General features: G+C 34.1%; 2 protein-coding genes and 1 pseudogene across 2 annotated transcripts; 2 read left to right on the top strand and 1 right to left on the bottom strand.

The window, feature by feature from the left end:
• The first annotated feature begins 220 nt into the window (after positions 1 to 220).
• On the top strand, positions 221 to 2,705 carry LOC114375375 (cyclin-D5-1-like). Its single transcript, XM_028333148.1, has 5 exons — positions 221 to 909; positions 1,003 to 1,089; positions 1,188 to 1,479; positions 1,571 to 1,704; positions 1,836 to 2,705. Exons 1-5 carry the CDS (start codon positions 628 to 630, stop codon positions 2,034 to 2,036), a joined length of 996 nt encoding a protein of 331 aa, XP_028188949.1. The 5' UTR covers positions 221 to 627; the 3' UTR covers positions 2,037 to 2,705.
• A 7,945-nt stretch (positions 2,706 to 10,650) lies between these two features.
• Positions 10,651 to 17,179, top strand: LOC114376570 (annotated as a pseudogene).
• Positions 17,180 to 17,340: 161 nt separating this feature from the next.
• LOC114376264 (calcium-transporting ATPase 2, plasma membrane-type-like) lies at positions 17,341 to 23,039 on the bottom strand. Its single transcript, XM_028334288.1, has 7 exons — positions 22,405 to 23,039; positions 21,108 to 21,162; positions 19,080 to 21,028; positions 18,802 to 18,960; positions 18,484 to 18,655; positions 18,057 to 18,355; positions 17,341 to 17,949 (listed from the first exon to the last, which is right to left on the bottom strand). Exons 1-7 carry the CDS (start codon positions 22,579 to 22,581, stop codon positions 17,710 to 17,712), a joined length of 3,051 nt encoding a protein of 1,016 aa, XP_028190089.1. The 5' UTR covers positions 22,582 to 23,039; the 3' UTR covers positions 17,341 to 17,709.
• Positions 23,040 to 23,514: the final 475 nt, after the last annotated feature.

The following is a 23,514-nucleotide window of genomic DNA, read 5'->3' as shown; positions in this document are numbered from 1 at the left end:
CTTAAAAAATTCTTTGATAAAATAACTGGGGTCATATAACTTTAACTCAAACACTGAGGTCTAGTAAAGCTTACTTGGACTTAACCTATTTCCATTCTAGTAGGAAATAAAAAAGGGAGGAGGATGATGAACACTAAAACCAAATGAAAGCCTTTAGCATCACATGGGACAAAAGTGACCATCCTACAGCTGTCCTAAACTGTAGGGAAAACCAAAAGTGGGGTAGCACGTACCATAGCAGTACCCCATGGACTCTTAATATTGGGAAGTCTGGAATCTCCCAACATTTTGAGAGACTTTGGGTTGGGATGGCCTAGTCCTAAGCCTCCACACCGCACTCTTCACTCTCGCTACTTGCTAGTGTTAGTGTATAGAGTGTATTCCCATACCATACCCATACCCATGATAGTACAAACACAAACACAACTCAAAACCCCGTAACCGCTAATTAACGTCCTTATATATCTCATCTGCTTTTTTTTGGCGGCACCAAAACCGCTTCTTCCCACTCTCTCCCATCCATACTCTCCACTAAACCTCCCCAAACCAAATCTCTCTCTCTATATTTCTTACTATTTAGCAGTTGCATATTCTAAGACAAATTAAAGTAAACTTTGAGACGTTTTAATGGAGAGTTCTGGCACCTTCTTTTCCTTGTCTAGCCTCTTGTGTGATGAAGTAGGAGAAGCTGGCTTCTTTGAAGACCCAGATGAGAACCCTGGCATTTTTTACTCTCTTGATAACCCATGTTTCGTTTTGGAGGATGAAGAGCTATATATTGAATATTTGTTCAAACAAGAAACGGGATTTGGATCCCAGAATCATCACTTGTTTGCCTCTGATGATCATTCTAACAGCAGACACTGGTTACGAAGTGCCCGTGTTGATGCCATTGACTGGATTTTCGATGTTAGTTTTCAATGTTGTTATTCATCATCGTGCTTGTTTAATTTGCTTTTGGTTGTTCTGTTATTGAAACTTTTCCTACCGTTGATTAATCAGACACAAGCGAAATTTGGGTTCAAAGTTGAGACAGCCTATTTATCAGTGACTTATTTTGATCGGTTTCTATCAGAGCGTTCCATCGATGTAAGTTACACAACTACTTTATTCCAATGCTTTCTTTCAGATTCTGTTGATTTTAGCTTTCCCCTTATGTTTTACTTAATTTCTGGATTCATATACAGGAATCCAAACCTTGGGCTATTCGGTTATTATCCGTGGCATGTTTATCTCTAGCAGCAAAGATGGAAGAGCAAAATGTGCCTCCTCTATCTGAGTATCCAATAGAAGATTATCGCTTTGAGAATAAAGTAATTAAGAACATGGAACTGATGATTTTGAGTACCTTGGATTGGAAAATGGGATCAGCAACTCCTTTTGCCTATTTGCATTACTTTGTCGGCAAGTTCTGCCCTGGATCCAGACCACAATCAATAATCACTAAAGCCATTGAACATATTGTGGCCATGATCAAAGGTGGTTTTTTGATAATGCAATTCCCTTATGAAATAGTATTATTTATTATCATCAAGATTATATATATCTAAAGGCTAGTCTTTTTGTGCAGATGTTAATTTGATGGATCAAAGACCATCTATAATTGCCTCGGCAGCCATATTGGCAGCTCTTGATGCTACATTAACAAGAAAAGCAATGGATCTTCGTATAAGTGTAATCTCATCGTGGGGAAATCTAGAAAGTGTGAGTTTATTTAGATTGCATTGACCAATGTTAATTAATTGTTCTTTAACTCTAGTTATTTTGATAGAGAATTGAAAGAAATCAAGGAATAGAACATAAGTTTGATGATGTTTACTATTTATATGGAACAGGGACATGTGTTTTTCTGTTACAATCTAATACAGGAAAAGAGGAAAAGCAAAGTTAAGACACCTTGCTCGAATTTAATGTCTACCAAGTCGAGCTCCACGTGTGTTCTTGAGAACCAATCTGACACTTTTTCGGGAGCTAAGAGAAAACTTAGTTTTGAGGACAGTGAAAATTGTGCGGGACAAAAGCTACATCGGCCTTAGTTGTTTGCTGCACCTTGCAGAGAGTTTGTGATCTTAAATGATCAATACAGGGAAAACTGATTGGTGTTTACTGATTGGATTATAGGATATTTTTTCTTTCCACTGAAAAATTTATTATTCTTGTTAGTTATAGGGCTAACGAGTGTCATCCACCATTTTTGTGGAATGATTCGGTATTGATGATTGGGGTTTTATTTTCCGGTACCCAACAAAAAGTTTCAGCGAGTGACAACAAAGAAGATAGAGAAGAAAGAAAAAAAAAGGAAGAGTAAATAAATAAAATAAAAAGTGGTAAGCTTTACCCTACAGTAAGTTTGAAGAAGCTGAATGAGAAAATCCACAAGTCATTAAGGCGGTGAAATGAAAAAAATGAGTGAAAGCCAGAAAGCTATGTTGAGGACTATTTGTCCATAGTGAGTTTGGGCAGTGTTTGCTTTCTTGCTCTGTTCCTATTACATTACTACTTTTTTTTTCAGCTCCATTTTTTCTTTTTTTCTTTATTTCTTTATCCCTTTTATTTTTGTGAGGGGAATTATGTTTTTATTTATTTATTTATGTATACGATGATGTCAATAGCAACCCTACCCTATGATAGGGAGCTTGGGATGCTTTCTATGTCTTGAGAAGGCTGAAAGCCGTGGAGAATGGGGAATTGGTTTTGTTTGATTTGATGTATCTGTGTAGCATTGATAAAGCTTGTAAAAGACTAAAAGTTGAACGTGATTATGTGTTTGCTTGGGACGCGGGAGGCTCCTTTTCAGAAGAACTGGAAACTTTCCTTTAACAGTTACTACTTTTACTATGATTTTAATGATATTACACTTACTACAGTCCCTATAAATGGTAAAGAATTGGGGCATGAGACAGGAAGGGGGCACTGCTAGTACTTCCTAATTTAAATATGTAATAATCAAATTGATGAAAGATTAAATAAATGTGATGCTTATATTAAAAGAGATAGTGGATTGAATATACCCTTCTTAATTTTATGGCTCAAAGTCAAAAGTAATTTGATCTAAATCAGTGTTATCAAATTCTAAACCAAATGGGTACTGCGAGTCTCGAGAGAATGCATTGGATAGCCTTTGGTTGCCATATATATGGATGGAAACAGGGAGAGGTATTTTTATAGTAGTGCTATTTCACTCAGATATATTTCTCATAAACTTTTTTGTGTGATTATTTAATCTTTTTGTTTCAAAAAATTAAGAAATGTATTAGAATATGTGTTTAATATTTTTTAAATAAGTGATATAAAATAATGCATTAGAAGTATAGAACAAATACCATTGTTGTATTGAGACATTATACTCACGCAACGTTTCAAATAAAAGAACTTAAGTGTGTTTGGAATTGAATTAGAAATAAGGACAAATAGATTTAAATATGATTAAATTTCAGATCAAATCAAAGCTTGTGGAACTATCATCCGAAAGATAGATAATTTAATTATAGTGTTTAAAAAAATTATAACTTCCACAACATATATTTATTTTCTTTTTCTTTTTTCTTCCATGTCAAAGTGTGTCTTAAACTTCTCATCACTAGACGACTCTAGTAGGAGCATCGATCCGTGGATTGCATATTATAATTATGGTTGAAAATTATTAATGATTGGCTTCAAGAAACTCAAGTATGAAATGGGTTTCAAAAACAATGTCTAGAAGAAACCAAGCAACTATGATGGATCTATTTGTTTGTTCAAATATATGCATGACAACTTTGAAATAATATCTAAATGTGGATAAATTAAGATATGTCGTTAGGTTTTAGGAGACGCATTTTGTTGAAATAAGAGTAATATTTATATATTTCCACAGTATTTTTCGTTAGGATAAACTTGAGATATCTCCTGGTGGAGAGAGGTAGAGACTAGTTCATTGACGGACTAAAATACATCCAAGGAGTGACATTTTCAATAAATATTTTTTCACATAGGAACACATATCACATATTTCACTTCTATCTTTATTTTTCCTCTCCATCATCCACACCCTAAAAATAAGGTGCAATAGGGTCCAATCTATCGTAATTCAATAAATAAGAGATGTTGGTTCAGGGTTGATGGAGAGATATGAAAGATACAATTAATGGTAAGACGTTGGTGTTAGAATCTCAATCACTTGTGGGTTGCACTTGCACACTTATCCAGTCTGGCATGGCATCAACCTTGTATTTTGCCGTAAACAAAAACAAATTATCGTGATTGAGTACCTTATTGTTTCATTTCATGGTTCACATGGAGACTGAAGCAGTGGTGGAGATTCTTTTATAAGCCCCTGCACATTCTTTGGTTAAATTTTGCAGTTAAAATTGCAGATATGGTCGGATTGACCTCGAGTACTAACACATAACAACTCTGACAATACAGAATTCACATGCCAATCATAGCTAAATTATTTATAAGCACATACACACTCAAGGTTGAAGAGCTTCCCCATCTGATAAATTCTTCTCTGCCAGACATGAGCTGGAAAATATACCTAACACAAACAAGTACAATTACACTCTTCACAGACTTTAGACTAAACTTCAAGTAACAAGTTATAACTATTAACTTCTCAATAAACGTAAAAAAATTACATCTAACACATAACATAGATGAAGACAATTCAAATATGATGAACACCGAGTTGCCTTAGATTCAGAGTTCATGGCAGTAATTAAAATTTTACCATCACACTATATAACGCTGTCTCACTAATTAAGGACCAAATTAACGAAATTGGTGGAGAGGATAAGCACACTTAGTTAAACAATGTCGATGATAAAGACTATCATATCACATTGAATGTCACAGGGCTTGAAGTTCAAATACTTCCATTTACATAACTATACGGATTAGGTTGCAGAGACATGTTTGTTGGACCACAGAAACATCCAAATCATACGACTAAAAGGGTTTCTGATCTTGTTCTTATGTATGCCATAAGAAAAACGTTCTTGTCATCTCTTACTTGCTTTTTCTCATTGGACAAAAATTCTTTTGTCACATTTGAGTGATAAATAAGACGAGGACAAAAATCTGCTCGAGAGTGTATGGGAAAAAAGAGGAACCAAATTCAAGATTTTAACCTCAAAATGACAATATACACTACCTGGAAACACGTTCTTTGTCTCGTCGAGTGTCGCAGGTATCTTCATTCTTTCAATTTTCTTTTTCTGGAATACTTGACAATAGCGATCAACATGACAAGAGGAAAATGTATGTTTACAAGGAGAAACATCGTAATTTTCTTTTCGGGTGCATTTTACACCAAGTGAAATAAGACTAAACAATAATTGTCTCAGTTTTAGATTTCAATTCTTACATGCATGAGAAAGTTGTAAATTTTTATCTCTCTCTATCTATCTATATGACTATATCGGTAGTTAAGCTTTGGTTTTCAGTAAGTACATTGAAGAAAACTTTTTGACTGTTAAAATTGCTTTAAAAACTTTTTAGTAATGATAGACCGGCACAAAAACTGTATAGATCAAAATTGTATTGTTTTTTCTTATAGAAACTAAAACTTAAAGGTTTAACGGTTTTCAATATATATTTGTTACATTAATCTTTATACATGCTAGATTTTTTTTTGTCTTTCAACGGTTGGTTTTCCATAAAACAAGAAGAAACAAAATGGGATAGTAACAATAAGAACAAGTTCTATCTCTTTTCTTCCATTCCGATTAAAAATGAAGGAAAATTTGAAACATGAGTCTCGTTTCATTTTTTCTTCTTCTTCTTTTTCACGAAATGAAAAAAAAAAGAAGCTTTTTTTAGGAGAAAAAAACATTTTGAAGTTATGTTTACAAATAAATAAGTAAATAACAATTACTTCGTTCAGGATATTTTTTGATGATTTTACAATAATGCTTTTTTTAAAAAAAATCTCTTCAAATAAATAAAAGGGAAAAAAGTTAAATGAATTGATGTAAACAATGATCTGATATTTATATATATACAGTCATTACAGTGTAAAGAAAATAATGTGAGCCAACGATTTTTATATTTTTTTTCTTCTAAATGCATTCTTTACCTACACTTGCTGAATGGTGATGATTGATTTAAGGTCTCATGGAAATTGGAATCATGTGCTCAGAGCTTGATAGATCATGAATTTATTAGCATTTTTTCTTATTTCCCCTAATTAGTGGCATTCCTATCACAGAATCACGTGATAATAGTTGTAATATTGACAGGGACGGGGCTGTTTATTACCATTTGTTCGTTCCCGCTCAAATTAAGAGTTGTTGTCATTTACTCTGTTGTTACTTCATATCAAATCAAATTGATTTAAATAATTTTTATCCCAGTGTTTTTAATTTTACTCATTTAAATTTTTTAATTTTAGTTTTTTAAAAATTAATTATGTTAACAATTCATCAATTATTTTAAATATACGTGGATTTAGAAGCACATTTTACAAAAATAAAACATATACTTGTCCATCAAATTTCACGATGATATTATCAACATTATTATTATATTATTATTTAACATTATTACTTAACACAAAAAACTAAAACCAAAAAATAAAAATATTTAAAGACTAAGATAAACAAGATTTAAATGAATAAAATAAAATAAAAACTCAATATTTTATAAGAACCTAGTTTATTTAAATCAAATTTAAAATACAAAACAATAAAAATATGTATCAGATAGTCTATATGTGCATTTTTTTAAAATTTGAATTTGGAGTCAAAAGTATCATTACAAGACGAAGTCATAAGACCAATAAGTAATAATGCTTTAAAAAAGTAGAGTATCAATTAAGTATAATACTCATGGACTATTATTGTTCTATTTACATAATTAAAAATCGAACCCTTGTCAAATATTTTTAAAAATATAGGATAGATTCTTGTTTGAAAAAAAAAATTCTCTTATTGGATATTTTTTCTATCCCACCTATTGAATTTTTTTTATATTAATTAATTAATAGTTCATTTGATTTTTATACCTTGTCAACTTTTCATTTTAGCCTTCATACTTAAAAGTTATACGTTTTAGTCATCATACGAGTATTCTTTTATGTTTTAGTCCTTAGAACTCCAATTTGTAGTAGTTTTATATTATAAAAAATTATGAATAAAAAAATACTATGAAAAACTAACAACATAAACGATTTTTTAAATACAGAGACTAAAAAAAAATTGACAACACATGCTAAGAGAAGGTAACTAGTTCACAAATTGGTTAGCAAAGAATGAATCTTGAGGAAGAGGGACGGATATAAGGGGGGTAGCCAGGGACTTCAGCCCCTCTCAAACTCCTTCCATTATATACATAATAATATTTTTTAAAACAATATATATTATTATTAATAATACATGTAATAATAATTAATAATAAATATACTTTTTCCAGTAAAAATGAAATTAAATAATATACACTAGTTAGTATATAACAATATATACTAATTAATAAATCTTATTATTAATATATGTTATATCACTTATTAAATACTGATATTTTTAATGCTAAAGAAATATCAATCTTTTCAATAATATATACTATCACTCATTACAATTATAATGTAACCCAAATTGATATATATATATATATATATATACTAACTAATAGATCTAATAAGAATGAGATTTTTATATGATTTTCAATCAATTGGTATTTTTTACACTAATTATGTTTTTTTAGTATTATAAGTATCATTTATCTATCTATATATCTAACTATTAATATTAATTATTAAAAAATTTGATGAGTTTTAATCATTGTTATATTTAATGTGTTTGTTCTTTTTTTATTGAGATTATTGTGAGACCGGTTTAATTGTTATTGTGCTTATAAAATCAAAAAGTCTTTTTAAACTTGAAAAAAGATGTTTGAGTTATAAAGTATAAACGGATGTAATTCTTCTTGTATCATCTGAGAAAAAAACAATTTTAAATTTATTTTACAAAAATGATTATTTATTAAATATTATTTGTTAGAAGTTAGCATAGATATTTAAATAAATTATGTACGAAAAAAAATCCAACCACCCTTTGATGGTTTATGGACTCGTGACTGTTCAAGAGCATCGGATTTGTTAGGTTGCAGAATTGCCCTCCTCAACTACACTCCCTTGTCTTGGCTGATGTAGTTGGTTTGGTGTAGCTTTTGTTAGATTTTAGAACATTGTTATTGGGATTCTTGAATTCAAGAACTTATGTGCATCAAATTTATCATTATTCTTACTCAAAATTCTTATGCTGGAGGTTGAATTTTAAGAAGAGAATTTTCAAGAACTCATTTTTTTAAAATATTATTTTAAACATCATTTGAGAGAAAAGAGAGACTTTGTTAGTGTTTTTTTTTTTGTGCATATAAAATCTAATAATTTCAATCAGGTTTGATCACTAAAGCAAAAATAACAAAAATCCTTGCATTTTATGTAACAATATGGCTAGGGATGAATCCAGAAATTTTGTTTAGTGGGGGCAAGAAAACAATATTTTATTATCAATGGCAAAAGAAAACAATATATTATATATTTACAAAAGAAAAATACTATATATTTTTACAAATTATTTATATAACCTTTTATAAATTACAATCGAGTCAAGGTGTCTATTTCTTACCAACTTTATGTATGTCTTTAGTATTATAAGAGCAAATAATAAAAAATTTAAAAATAAAAATATAAAATTAATACCAATTTATTATCTCTTAGCTATAACTTTCTATATCCATCTAAAAAAATATTATCTTTGGGGCAACACCTGTTTTGATGGGAGCAAAATCTTTTTTTTATCAAATGCATATAAGAAAAAAAATATTGTGAGGACAATTATCCTCATAGTTCCTAACCTACATCGGTCTCTGATCGTGAAATTCACAGAAAATTATCCAAGAGCTCAAAATAGTTTCTTTTAGTAAAGCAAAGATGTTTTCAGTCTCTTTCACTTTCCTAATGATTAATTAGATTAAATCTCAATTAATAAATAGTATGAGTTTTGGGCCACTATTGTGGTGGCTGTAACTTGAGAAGCCCAATGGGGGCGAGTGTGGGAGGTAATTGCTTGGGCACCCCGCAGTTTTTGAAAATGACGAAAATACCCTAATAGGTATTTTTGATTACAAATAAAAAATTTGGTTTTTTTTTCTAGTTTTTTTTTTTTGAAAAATCTCACACTTTTAATGTAAGTTATTTTCCTTAGCTTCTATTAGTCTCCTTTTCTAAGCATTTGGAATTGGGTGGTTATTCGTCACCGGAAAAGAAAAAATACGTAAAAGAAATTTAGAAAGATACAGAATGTCAATCCGTATGACTCATACAGATCATCAATCCATATGGCCATATGGATTACTGATCCGTATGAGTCATACAAATTATCAATGTGTATGTTTCTAATTTTTTAAAAATTTTTAAATCCGCATGACCATATAGTGATTAATAATTAAATTTTAAATCTTAAATTTTGATTTCAATATTTTTTATAACTATCAAATTTAATATATTTTTAAATTTGATTTCAATCATTATCTTAAACTAACAATCTTATCATATTTTAAATTTTGGTTTTCATATTTTTTATAACTACCAAATTTAATATATTTTAAAATTGATTTCAATCATTATCTTAAACTAACAATCTTATCATATTTTAAATTTTGGTTTCAATATTTTTTATAACTACCAAATTTAATATATTTTAAAATTTGATTTCAATCATTATCTTAAGTTAACAATCTTATCATATTTTAATTTTTAAATTTTGGGTTCATAATTTTTTATAACTAATAGATTTATTGTACAATTAAAAATTATGTTTCAATGTTTTTATGACATTTTAATTATTTAAAATTTTTTATTAAATCTTTTTTGTAACTAAAAAATTTAAATTATTTTTAATTATGATTTCAACATTTTTATTAAGTAACAAATTCAATATCTTTTAAATATTTGTTTTGATTTTTTTTAAAAGTTAAACAAATATAATATGAAAATATTAAAAATTAATTATTTCATTAATCTAATCTTAATTTTAGCAATCTGATCTAATCTAATTCTAGTAATAATTAATATATTTTTTATAAATAAAATCAATACTTAACATATAAATCAGAAAAAATTACAAAATTTCACTAATATTACGAAACAACATTACACTACAAAATAACAAAAATAATGATTGACAAATATATATTTACAATGTAAACAAAAATTAAAAAAAAAACAAATTTAGAAGAAAAAAATAGAAAAAAAATTATTCAACAAAAACATAAAAAAAACCCATATGGATCATCAATCCGAATGCTGATCCGTGTGGGGTTTTTCTAGAAAAATATCATTTTTGTTTTCAAACAACAATATCAAACCAATATGAACAACATCCAAAACAATAACATCCAGCACCCACGAAGAACGAAGAAGAAGCATCAACGGAGTGAAACGACATAGGAAAGAGGAAGAATAAGAACTATAACGACATGGAAAGTGGAGGAAGAAGAAGGAAAGAAGAAGAATCATAGCTGCGTGGGAAGTGGAGGGAAACGAAGAACCGCAATGAGAAAGAAGAAGAACCGCAACAAGAAAGAACCACAAACCACCACGAGGAGAATGAAGGAGACCACGACGTGCATGAAGGAGAACGAAGAAGAAGGAGAATGAAGGAGATCACCATGAGGAGGAAGAAGCACAACACGAAGGAAGAAAAAACACTGCGACAGAAGGATATTTTAACCCTTTCACCCGGATACGGGGTGTCCCAGCAATTTTATTGGGTGGCCAAAGTAACACCCTTCTCAGGATTGTAGTTTGAATTTGGATTATTGCAGAAAGGCCCAATGAATTAAGATGAGAATTTGAAAAAGAAATTTCCCTCTCCTGTGAATTTTGAAAATGGAAAATTGGAGGTGAGTAATGTTACAGTGGATAAAGCGCGGTGGAGAAGAGGCTTCGTTCATCTCTGCAATCCTCAGCCACAAAGAAAATCCTCAAATCTTCAAAAGCTTCTCTGAAAACCCTAGTCCATTCCATTAAGCCCTCTTCCCCTCTCTGTTCTTCTCTCCCTCCCATTCTCTCCGACTCTATCTCCGCCTCACTCCAATCCTTCCTGAACCTTCTAGAACCCGACTCCGCCGCGAACCTCGGCTCCCCTCCCTCCAAGCGCCCTCGCCGCTCTTCCCTCTGCTCCGAACCCTAACCCGTCGACGAAAAACATGAAGTTCTCTCGCGCCTCGAAATTCTCGCACGCATCGCGCTGCTGTGCGTTTCGCACCCTAGAAAGCCCTTCTCTCCTTCCGATCTGCTTCCCGGCATTCAGGCCCTGCATGATAATTTGATTGTTTTCGCACCCTAGACCCGGCTTTGTGTGAGGAATGGTGGAAGGAGAATTTGGCGGGAAGAGAGTCCTTAATTTCTCAGAGTCACCCATTCCTGCTGTCAAGGTCGCTCACCCTGAAGAAGAAGGTGGACGTGCACAGGGTCTGCGTGCTTCGCGAGGCGTTCGCTCTGTTCGATTTCGACGACGAGAGCATCGAGGATTTGAAGCTGTTGTTGGTTCGGTGCTTGATTTCACCCTTGTATTTGAAGACGGAGCATGGGAGGCGGTTTCTGGCGTTTGTGTTTGGGCTGAGCGATCAGCTTGGGAAGGAATTTCTGGCGATGATTCGGTCGCAGATTTCGTTCGGGAGGAAGTCGATGCTGGAGGCTTATGGGGATATTCTGTTTCGGGTGTGGAGAGCTACTCAAGTGGATTCGAGGACTGGGATTGAGAATGGGTTCTTGCAGGAATTGATTGAGGCTGCCATACACGCTGGTTCCGGAGTTTTTGCTTGGTATATTAGGAGGGTTTTTGGAACTTTTATTAACCAGAGGACCACCGATGGGGTTGAGAAAATGCTTTATCGACTCGCTGAGCCTGTCATATTTAGCTCTCTACAGGTAAATGCCATCATAGATGAAACACTCCCACCCCCGTTGAATTTGAATGTTGGTTTTACATGTAAGCACCGTGTATTTATTATTAGGGTGCTAACTAACTGTTAAGGTCAGTTGCCAAAGGAGAAGTGTTAGGGCGAAAGTGATGTGGTACTTTAAAGGTTCCTCAAGGTGATTGTTTGTAATGGTGTTAAATGAGTTCTCTTGTTGTAGGTAGGTTTTCACAACCCAGGAAAATACCACAGCCTCTAGCCTGTGTAGTGCATGTTTTGGAAATGCATGAGAAAGCAATGAATCATGTCAATTTAACCCAAAAATGTGGAAACCATAACTATTAGCTTTTGGTTAAATACTTACATGTGGAGAATCACATCGCAGCGTGCAATCAAACATGCTATGATGTAAATAAGGCAGCATAGGACTTTTTAACAGTGTCTGGTTGGAGGGGAATGGAATGGAAGGATGGGCTTTATAGAAATACCTATTTTTATATGTCTCTCCTCAAATATTGAGGGATTTGGAGAGGAGAGGAAATGCTTAATGTTTGTGAATTGTGTTAAAAAAATTATCCTTTGTTTGAATATTTGTCTATTGTAACAGTATAAATAATAGTAGTAAATTATTTTATTTTCCCAACTTTCTCCTTGTAAACCAAACAAGGGGTTCTTTCTCACTCCTTCCTTTCATTAAAGTTCTTTTCATCTGTTCTCCTCATTTTTACCAAACGGATTTTAGGGATGTTATACCATTTTATAATTTCATGCTGCTCGTATAAATCAAAGGGATCCTCTTAAAATTGGGTTTCTTGAAAAACATTTTATTGGAGTTGCAATAAATTTTAACCAGTAGTACTAGTAATATGACTGATATGTTACCTGCATTAATTTGTCATTTGTCTCTGTGTTCAGAGCTTTACTTTGCCTTCTTTTCAATAGGTTGCAAACTCAAATGTTCGTCAAAATGCTTTGCATCTACTTCTGGACATGTTCCCCCTTGAAGATCCTGATGCCACAAAAGAGGAGAAAGATACATTGCTTGATAAGCAGTTCTTTTTATTAGAAAGGCTACTTACAGATGATTGTCTGGAAGTGAGAATAATTGCTGTTGAGGGTTCTTGTCGCATCCTTCATCTGTTTTGGGAAGTTATTCCTTCACCAATCATAACAAAGGTGATGACAAAAATATTTGATGATATGTCTCATGATGGATGCAATGAGGTTAGGCTTTCTACGTTGAATGGCATCATTTATTTACTTGGCAACCCCTGCTCTCACGAAATTCTTAAGGTGCTGTTGCCAAGACTGCAGCACCTAATGCTTGACAAGGTTCTCGCAATACGAGTTGCTGCAGTGGATCTCTTACTACACTAAATGATGTTCAAAATTTTCAGTTCAACAAGGTACTCGTATTCTTTAAATTAGAATTGTTTAAGTTCTTTGTCTAATGTCTTATGTGTTTCTTAGTAGTATCTGTTCTGACTGATCCGTTCTTCTGTTTGGTATATAGGTGGCGGAACTAGATGTGCTATTGTCTGCACTTGCTAGTGATCAACCTCCTGTAGCTCAGAAGATAACAAAATTACTTATACCTTCGTACTTTCCCTCAAAAATACCCATTGAGGAGGCATGTAATCGCTGCATTACACTTTTGAAAAGGGCTCCAATGGCTGGCGCAAGATTTTGCCAGGTTGCTATCTTGGAAGGAGCATTTAAATCTCATCTTATGGAACTGGTCAAAGTATTTCTGAGTTGGATTTTGGCACCCGATAAGCTAGATGCAAATCAGATTGAGGGTTTCCTTTTTGCTACTAGCTATGTTTGTGATAGCTTGGCTTGTGAGCCATGCTATATAAATGCTCTCAAAGAGTTACTTGATGGAGAGAAAATGAAAGGTTTACTAACTGTGGCATCTAAAGGCCAAGCCCAATCTTCTTTATTCAACATTGTCTCCATTGTCTGTCCAGATGATGTTGCTGGACTTCTTGAATGGATAGGTGTTGTTACAAACTGCAGCGGTTTACCTGAGGATGTTGATCAACAAACTAAAATCAGGTCTGCGCACAAGTTGTTGCTTTCACTGGGCGGTTTTGATGACTTGATTGAAGCCTTAACAGCCTTCTTGCATAAGGCTGCCTATCGTTGCCACATTAAATTTGGTGCAGACATGCCATCTCAGTGTTTCATTTGCTAAAAGAAAGAAATCTATATCCTCTGGAAAATTTTCAATTAAATCAAAGATAATCAACAGAAAGCAATCATTTGATGATGATTATTTTTTAGCTGTTGGGGTGGCATGGCAAGTTAGAGATTTACTTCTGCATGAAGATTCCAGAAAAGCTATTTTGAAATCTCAGAGTTTAGAGATGTGGTTTGTTTCTCTTAAGTTGATTTCTGATGTCAGCACTGTGCATTGTGGGCACCATGAATACATGGATGTATCTCCTGTTTTGGCATATATTGCCCTTGCTCTCCAAATGACTGTTGATAATGTAGACAGAAGTAGCATACAGAACGGTGATACAAAGAGGAAGAAAACTAAGATTGATTCTTCTACATTGTTGTCAGAGGTAAGTAGAATCTTTGCACTTTTTGTTTTGTTTTGAATATTTGCATTTTTATAAATCTACCTGACTTTCTTGTATCTCTGATGTTCTCCAATTTCAATTTATTTTCTTTAAATAATTTTGCACATTTTGGTTGCCATTAATGCCAATGATTTTCTTTGCTAATTTATCAAACAAATTTCTTGCCTCAAACAACCTGCTCAAACCATTTGTATTGCTGGTTCTTGGTCAGACTGGTTTGACTGGCCTTTCTGAGCCAGTTTTTAAACCCTTCCACTGTATTGATGAATTGATATTTGATAATATCATAAATTAACCAGATTGGCTTTAATCATGACTTGTCTAATATGATCCCCGCTTTTTTCTGATTAAATTTTCTTTTAAGTAGAATATCTTGGAGCTGACAATAGAGCATGTGCTCAACTGCTTAGAAAAACTATTTGGAGCAGATGACATCATGAAAAATCATGATGCGGATTCATGTAAGTTGCAGCCTACTAATAGAACAAATGAAAATCAAAATTTCACCCGAAGGCGTAGACTATCCCCGACAGATGCATGTCGCCCAAGTAATCGTGGTGAGTAAATACATACATGATACCGTTATCTGGGTCTGATAATGGGTTGTGTTGCTTTGACCAAATGTAAGTAACCCAAGCACACTGTACTTCAATTGATTGCATTTACTTTTGAGTTATAACCCCTCTTTTCAGGTTTCTCCTTTTTTGGTCATCATATTTCGAAAGCACCGTTAGGAATTTCTTTCATATGAGCATATCAGGCTTTAAACCCTTAATTATTATTAGTGACAAAAATCGAGATTTTAGACAGTGATATGCTACAGAAGGAGCAAACTATGCCAATTTGTTATTCTGAATTATGAGGATTTAAGTATCATCCCAATATCTACAAAAAGATGTAGATTATTTTAATTTTTAGAGGCTCAATTTGCATTTAAAATTCTATACAAGTTGTTTGAGAAGATTCCTCATTTTTGTGTATTAAGAACTATGGGTGTGTTTGATTTCTATTTTCAAAAACTGTTTTTAACTTTTAAGATCATGAATCCCTGCAAAATCAGCACAACCATGTCTGTATCAGGATCCAGTCCCACCAAGCTTACTCCAAATGAGTCACACCCTTGAAGAAGATGAGAAAATATTTTTCAGTTTTTGTTTTTTGGCTTTAAAATATTGTTTTGGAAACAATTTCCTAAACTGAATAGATTTTGAATGAAAAATTGATTCCTGAATAGTGTGAAATTATTTTAGAAAATAGTTTTTAAAACCAAAAAGGTAGAAGGAAATCAATTAGATCCTAAATATTTGCTTTATGTACATTTTATGATTATTATGTTCAATGTCTTCATCATTTGCTTAGCTTGGAACAATACAAACTTCCACTTTCTGCGGAAAAGAAAGTAATTTTCTTTGTAGAAGCAAAGTTTTTTGTAGTGGTGTTTGTGTTTTGCCCATTGTTGCTAACTGACTAAAACTTTTAACAAGCTTTATTTGGGTATGTACATTCAATATATGTTTGTTATGTCTTTGTATATTTCTCTTGTCTGTGACTAATTATCTAAAAGCATAATATGCATAGGATCTACATACAATGAAGCCCAACAAGTATTTTGTGTGGTAAACTTGCTTTCTGCTGTTCTCAAGTTCCTGGCTGATGCAACTGCTATGTGTTTTGCTCCTCACAACCACGGATTATTCTTAAACTACACATCAAAGTGTGTGCAACATATCATATTGTTGTTGGACCAGCTACATCATAACCAAATTCAATTTAAGGAAGAGGATAAAAGAAACATTGTTTTTTGCCTAAAAGGCTTTTTCACCTATGCAGCAAAAATACTCAATGTGATACTCACCGACTCCTGTGAATCCTCAATAACTCTACCAAAAGCTTTTGCTCTTGCCAATAACTTGCTTGATTTAATCATTTCAATTGAATCATGTATGCGCTCTGGGTATGCAGTGCGTATTGTTGCAGCCGCAAAGACTTGGCTTCCTGATGTGCTTCTGGCATTGGGATCTACAAGTATCCTAAAACACACTGACTGTGGTGAGGAACATTCAACTGCATCTGAACAAATGAAGTTGCATTTTCCAAAATGGCCCTTGATTTTAGCCAAGACTGAGCTCTTTGAAGTAAATAAAGCTGAAGATGATGAATCTTCTCAACCAGAAAAATTCTCAGCATTCACCAAGCTTATGGAAATGCTGATTATATTACTGAAAAAAATTCCCAGTATAATGGATGCAGTCGGTGTAATTTTCATGGTTTCTTCAGTAATTGGGCTAGAACAGAAGGACTTTGGGATGGCATTAGGACTCTTGTGGTTTGTATGTCTTAAGTTGTTTAAACCTGATGACCGGGATTGGGTGACATGATGCTCTCTTCTCTGCAAGAAATATTTCCCAGGATAGAGAGGGAAATTGCAGAAGAAAATGATGATGAGCTGGAGAAATTAACCTATGCAAAGGAGTTGATTGAACCTCTTTGGATGTATCATCTGTATGAAACTGGAAGGGTTTCCTTGGCTGATGACTAGAAAATGTTATTTCTTGTTTGCTTTTTTGCTCCCTCTGTAGGAATTTAAAGATGATTTATGAAAGCCTTTAGATGCTTGATGTACATATTATTACAATTGGCACTGCTATTTTTCTTGTGAATTGTACAGAAAATTAATATCCGTACCTTCTAGCTTGTCCTAACTTAAAGCTTCTTTAAACATATGCTTCATTAGTTAACTAAGAAAGAAGTATCTGCAATAAGGAAAGGTTCTTGTTTTATATATTGCAGTTTGTCATGTCTCAGTCAATTGTGCTGGCACAACAAGATTATGACTACGCAGAGCTTTTAAAATAACGGAACGGACAGTTCAGGATCACCATTATAGAACATAGAAACAAATGAGATTTATAAATATAAAAATTGAAACAAACTGAGGAAGGCTAGTAATTTACTTATTTACAGCAAGTCATCAATCATTCTGCTATCCTAGAAAATAAACAACGTATTAAATAAAATGGTTAAATGGTTAATGCTAGTCAAACTGCTTCGAGACATCACTCCAGTGATTTGTTTCACTGCTCGATTTCTGATTCCAACCCAAGAAAGCCTCAAGCATTACCAGGCGAGTTAGTGAATGTAAAGGCATAATGGACCTTGAAGCAATGCAACAACTAACGGTAACCAACTACTGCTTTTTATCCATTCAGGTGCTTCAAACAGGGATCTTCTTTAAGCGAGCAGCAATTGGCATGCCCAAAAATCCAACCAACAAGCAAAAGAACCACTGTGCCAGGGTGAGAGGTGTTGTGTTTGCAAAGGTTCCCAAGTACTCAACTATTATGATTTGGAAGAAAACAGTAGCACTGATGACACCCACGAAAACATAGTTATCCAATATGCCTTTAAAAACGTTTATTTTCTCCATTTCACGTGAATTTATCTCATTGAAAACCTGCACAAAACCAAATCAACCCACATCTGGTAAGACACTTCGAATTTAATAATTTTTTGAGTAATAAATATTCCTAAACAAGTTTGTCTGCTTTTAAGAAAAGTTACCTGGCAGAAGACAAACGTGTTAAAAATAAGCGTGTTTAAGACTAGATCTGAATTGGGGCCCTCAAGTAAAAAGATTGATTTTCCTCTTGACTGAAGAAACCATATCACCATAAACTGATACAAGGATTGACCTAAGATGTTCCTCCACATGACATTGCTGATGAAATTTCCCTTCCTTCCAACAGGTGAACGTTTCATTAAATCATCATTTGGAGGTTCAGTAGCAAGAGCAAGTGCTCCCAGTGTGTCCATTATCATGTTCACCCACAAGAGTTGAACAGCTGTGAGGGGTGCAGTTCCTGGAGAGAGAAATTGCATGTAAGATCATAAGATAACTAATAATAAGAAGAAAACACAAAAAACAGTTTTTATAACCTGTCATGCAGGCTATTGTTTTGGGGTAACAAAATTAAATTAACTTTCTAACCTGTTAAGCAGGCTGATGTGAAATTCACTATTAATGCAACCACATTAACGGTTAACTGAAACTGTACGAATTTCTGAATATTTATGTAAACCGAACGTCCCCATTTGGCCACTGTTACTATCGTGGAGAAGTTATCATCCAGAATTATGACATCTGCACTTTCTTTTGCAACCTGAACATATATTAAGAAATTAGCTTGCAGTACAAAATTAAGAGTTAAGTGACTAAAATGTAGCAGCACAACATTTCCTTTTCTTTTCCTTTGGTGGGTAGAATGAATGGTTCACAAAGGGAAACATTGCATAGCATTGCACTCACCTCAGTTCCAGCAATTCCCATTGCAAGTCCAATGTCAGCTTCATGAAGGGCTGGGGCATCATTAGTTCCATCACCTGTTACAGCTACCACTTCCCCAAAAGTAGTACGCAAGTGTTTCACCAATGTGTGTTTGTCTAAAGGTGAGGATCGAGCCATAACCTAAAAGGAATCAAACACTAATGTTAGTTAAAGTACTAACCATAAATAAATTATGTGTATGATTAAGTAGTACTGAAGGAGTCAAAATATAATTGCATATTAGAAGGTATATGTGGCACCTGAATTTTGGGAATCAGTTCAAGCAACTCTTTCTGACTCTTCTCTCTAAACTCTGGACCTTCAATAGCTATGCCATCATCAGTTAAAATCCCACACTCCCTGGCTATAGCCTTTGCAGTGTTAATGTTGTCACCAGTAACCATTCTAACTGTTATTCCAGCTGAACGACACATTGCCACAGATTCCTTAACACCGGGACGAACAGGATCTTTTATACCAACAACTCCTATGCATGTATATCCAGAAACAGGAATAGGGTCTTCAGTAGAGAACCCGTTTTCCAATTCCACATAGGCAAGGCATAGAGTTCTAAGGGCCTCACTTGCAAACTGGTTTATTGTATCCTTAAGATGGTTAGTTGATTCTTCATCAAGGGGTACAACCTCACCGTTTGAGTTGAGAACTTTGTCACAAGCAGCCAGAATTATTTCAGAAGCACCTTTGCAGTGGGCTCTTAAGCCTCCACCAGGGAGCTCAACCACCACACTCATTTTCTTTTTGGTGGAATTGAATGGCTCAACTTTAACAAGTTTACATGCTTGTCTCTCTCCTTGAAAATCTCCACCTAATGACAAACCAAACTCCAATATTGCAGCCTCGGTTGGAGTTCCTAGAATCTCACGTTTGCCATTTTGGTTAATCACAACCTCTCCTCCTGTATTGTTGAATATTGACTGTTGTAGAAGTTTCACAGCAGGTTCTGGGAGTTCAGAGCACAAACTAGAAGAATCCTTATTGCTGCTCACTTCCTTGCTGTTCAAGCAAAAGCATGTTTTGACAACAGTCATGTGGTTGGTTGTTAGTGTCCCAGTCTTGTCACTACATATAGTTGTGGCTGATCCCATGGTCTCACATGCTGCCAAATGTCTCACAAGGGCTTTGTCATTCATCATTTTCTTCATTGCAAATGCAAGGCTCAGTGTCACAGCTAGTGGCAGCCCCTCCGGAACAGCAACAACGACTATGGTAACTGCAACTGCAAAGAACTCCAACAGTTCCAACGCATCGTCACCGGTCCAGCTCCGTAAGCTTCCTTGTTGGAGTTTTTGGCTTACAAGTCCTTGCACCAGAACTGCAAAAGTAACCACTGCAAAGAATAGGCCTATCTTGCCAATAATTGTTGCAACACCATTCAACTTCACCTGTAGTGGGGTTTCATCATCTCCACCTTCACTGAGAGTAGCCATCAACTTACCCCATTGAGTCCTCATGCCAACACTGGTGACCAGCATCTTGCATGATCCATCTTGGACCTTTGTTCCAGAAAGAAGAAATGGATTTTCTGAACTCACCATCACTGGCTCACTCTCTCCTGTTAAGCTTGACTCATCAATCAATACGGAAAATCCTGAGACAAATAGTCCATCAGCAGGGACTTGATCACCAATGGCAAGGTGCACAATGTCACCAGGAAGTAATTCATATATTGACATTTTCTGTCTGTATCCATTTCTTGTGACCTGAATGGAAATTTTCTTCTTCTCCTTGTCTAAATCCCTGAACTGTAACGATTGGCGATAATCGCTCGTTGCTGTCACAAAGACAACAAGCAATATACTTGCAACAATTCCAAGACCATCGTGAGCCCCCTTTGGCCATCCTTCAGTTGCAATGCCAACTAGCAGTGACACAATAGCACACACTCCAAGTATCATCAGAGTCATGTCTTGAAAGGCTTCCCAAACAAAAACCCAGAAACTTGTAGCTGCACTTTCAGTGAATTTGTTGATTCCATATATCTGCTGTCTCCTATTCAGTAACTCGGTATCATTGTTAAGCCCCTCAGTGGTTGATGTAGAAAGCTTCTCAGCAATGCCATTAACCCCACCATGATGTCTGAACTTCTTTACATCATGGCCTTCAACAATAGACCCCAATTCATCGCCGCAGATTTCAAAACCTGCATCTTCAACTTCCTCTGGCACTTTGTAATCGCTTAGTTGCACACCTGAGGATGTGATCACAAGTAAGTAAGCATACTGATTCTTAAATATATAAGGTATTGAAATAATTCTGAAGAAACTTACCTAGGATAAATTGAAGTGCTGCTTTGGAAACCAAAACTGCAACCCTGATCTTCTCCTGCAGTAAGAAGAGAGTAAGTCTTGGAGAAGTAAAACATGGAGATGTCACATTTTTCGTGTTGGGGAGATAAAAGCATTACTTATAAGTATTATCAAGTCCCTTATAAAGAAAAACAGTTTTTATACAACAAAAGGTGAAAACAAAATTATATGGCAATTACTAAGAATAAAATCTAGAGAAAATAAAAAAGAATGAATACGAAAATGTATACTATAGTACAACAAAAAAAATGGGAATAAAGAGTAAGCCGAAAGGAAAATAAGTGTTACGTTTTTTTAAAACTTATATAGAACAACTGTGGATGTAGTCAAATGCTGGTCATAACCTGCTAGGTCCTGATGTTTCCATAAATTATCTTGAGAAATTTATTACTTGTAGCCCGGTGTAATGCATTTTGTATCTTAATTAAAACCAAATTGTCCATGCCCCATCAACAATACCAATAACAAAAATTCCAGAGTTGAATGCTAATTAGCATTTTCTATTCATCATGTCCTTTTTTATAAGTTGCTCAACAACTGCTAATTAGATGAGCTCAAGATCAATAAACATGCAAACTCTTTAGTGCCAAATGCATGCTTATAAGCAGCAGTCTTGAATTTATCTTTAAATAAAAGAATGAACTCTGAGGAACAGGGGTCAAGGGAGGTAATGTGAGGCATAAGCATGTTTGTGTTGGAATTTTGATCAAATTTCGAAATTGCTGCTCCAACGTTTGTAAATTGTAACTCCTTTTACTATTCAGTTTTTACTTACAAGGAGTATATCGGCTTGGTTATGAAAACTAACTAGAGTGAGTAGAGTCTATGACTCTATTTATTAAGAGGAAGGAAGAAAACCAATTACAAGTGCGAGGCTATGAAGGAAAGATATAGCAAGAGTCCAACAAATATCTCCAAAATATAACGACACAAAGTATATAAGTACAACGATATTCATATTTCATATATATTTAATTAATACTATTTAATTATTTATTTAGTGTGCAATGTCACGTGTATTTAAACACTTGAAAAAACAAAATTAAGAACGGTGAAAAAGTATAACTTGATGCCCATTAATTATTTGAAATTTTAGTCTCTCGTGGTTTTGATCAATAAACTTTATCCAAAAAAAGTGTTGATAAAAAGTGTACTAATTGATAGGAAATAACTTCTTTTGTTTTTATTTAGCGAAGTGTATCCTTTATCTAAAGTATGACTGGAGCATGGAAAAATATATGGTGAATAAAAAAGATACCTGATTGGTACGACGCATAGCAGCAGCTTCGCCCCTCTTGGAGAGATTTGCAGTGAAACGAAAGCGTCTTTTGGGGTTCTTCACGACCCTGCATAGTCTCCTCCATCGTTGAAGAGCCTCTTCAGATGAATTTTTGGACTTCACTTCAAAATTCTCATTTAAATAACTCTCCATCATCTTTCAACAATAACAACTAACACACTTTGCTTTGCTTTGCTATGCTATGAACTGTTATGTATTTTGTTGATACCTTCGTTATCAGTAATGAAATAATCAAATGGAGTTTCAGACAAAGGTCATATAAAGTGATGGCATGTTTGTCATGTCTCTTCCCTGGTTTCAAAATAGCACCCTTTCTTGGATGTTTGGCACCACCAACTTTGACTGGAATTTGGTGGAAAGAGACCAAGAGAGGAAGGTGGTGTGTGCGGACCTCGTAAAAAAGCACGATGATATTTCTAAGACCTCGTCCTGGACCAAACAAAACTGATGACTGGTTCAAGATAGGAAAAAAATTGTACTTCTTGTAGCAGTTAATTGAGTAACGGTCTTTTGCTCGTGGGAGAGATGGAACAACTTGGTCTAATATTAAAATGCCGTTTTTTTTTGTTTTTGTAACTCTTGTAGGGGTTATGTTATTATATATAGGAACTAGGAAATTAAAAGAAATTACTAGTGGATATTCTTTATAAGGGGATTTCATTTACATCTTTAACATGTGATCCCACTGATGGACACGCGGTATTCTTTATTGCTTTATTTTTTTATTTCACCGCGTATGTCTGAAAATGTTCTGTTAATAATGTCAATAATCATGCATCAAAACGCGTAAAGATATTTTCAAGCTAAAAAAAAAAACATAAAACGCGTAGAACGCTAATGACTCGGAACTTTTTTATTGGTCTGCGGTCTGCCAATGACTTGGACCTTATGGCCCCTCTTAAAGGACATGAGCGTCACCAAAGAGGCACAGACGAGTCTTTCGGCTCTCTTTTGTGTATCGCATTGATGTGAAATACTACTATTATTTATTATTAGTTTTATTGATAATTAAATTTTTCTCCAGATTAACAGGTCTCTTCGTAAGCCCGACTAAAGAATTAATAAATA

The sequence above is a fragment of the Glycine soja genome, chromosome 11 (assembly GCF_004193775.1).
Source record: "Glycine soja cultivar W05 chromosome 11, ASM419377v2, whole genome shotgun sequence".
NCBI lineage: Eukaryota > Viridiplantae > Streptophyta > Magnoliopsida > Fabales > Fabaceae > Glycine > Glycine soja.
Note: the sequence above shows the minus strand (reverse complement) of the source record. Positions and strands in the feature narration are given on the sequence as shown.

Excerpts from the sequence above, each read along its gene's own strand:
- LOC114375375 (XM_028333148.1), top strand. The coding sequence starts at position 628 with ATGGAGAGTTCTGGCACCTTCTTTTCCTTGTCTAGCCTCTTGTGTGAT. Across the intron at positions 1,090-1,187 it reads TATCAGAGCGTTCCATCGAT|GAATCCAAACCTTGGGCTAT; the intron begins GTAAGTTACACA and ends ATTCATATACAG. Across the intron at positions 1,480-1,570 it reads TATTGTGGCCATGATCAAAG|ATGTTAATTTGATGGATCAA; the intron begins GTGGTTTTTTGA and ends CTTTTTGTGCAG.
- LOC114376264 (XM_028334288.1), bottom strand. The coding sequence starts at position 22,581 with ATGATGGAGAGTTATTTAAATGAGAATTTTGAAGTGAAGTCCAAAAAT. Across the intron at positions 18,656-18,801 it reads TGGGAATTGCTGGAACTGAG|GTTGCAAAAGAAAGTGCAGA; the intron begins GTGAGTGCAATG and ends ATATATGTTCAG. Across the intron at positions 18,356-18,483 it reads CACATCAGCCTGCTTAACAG|GAACTGCACCCCTCACAGCT; the intron begins GTTAGAAAGTTA and ends TTCTCTCTCCAG.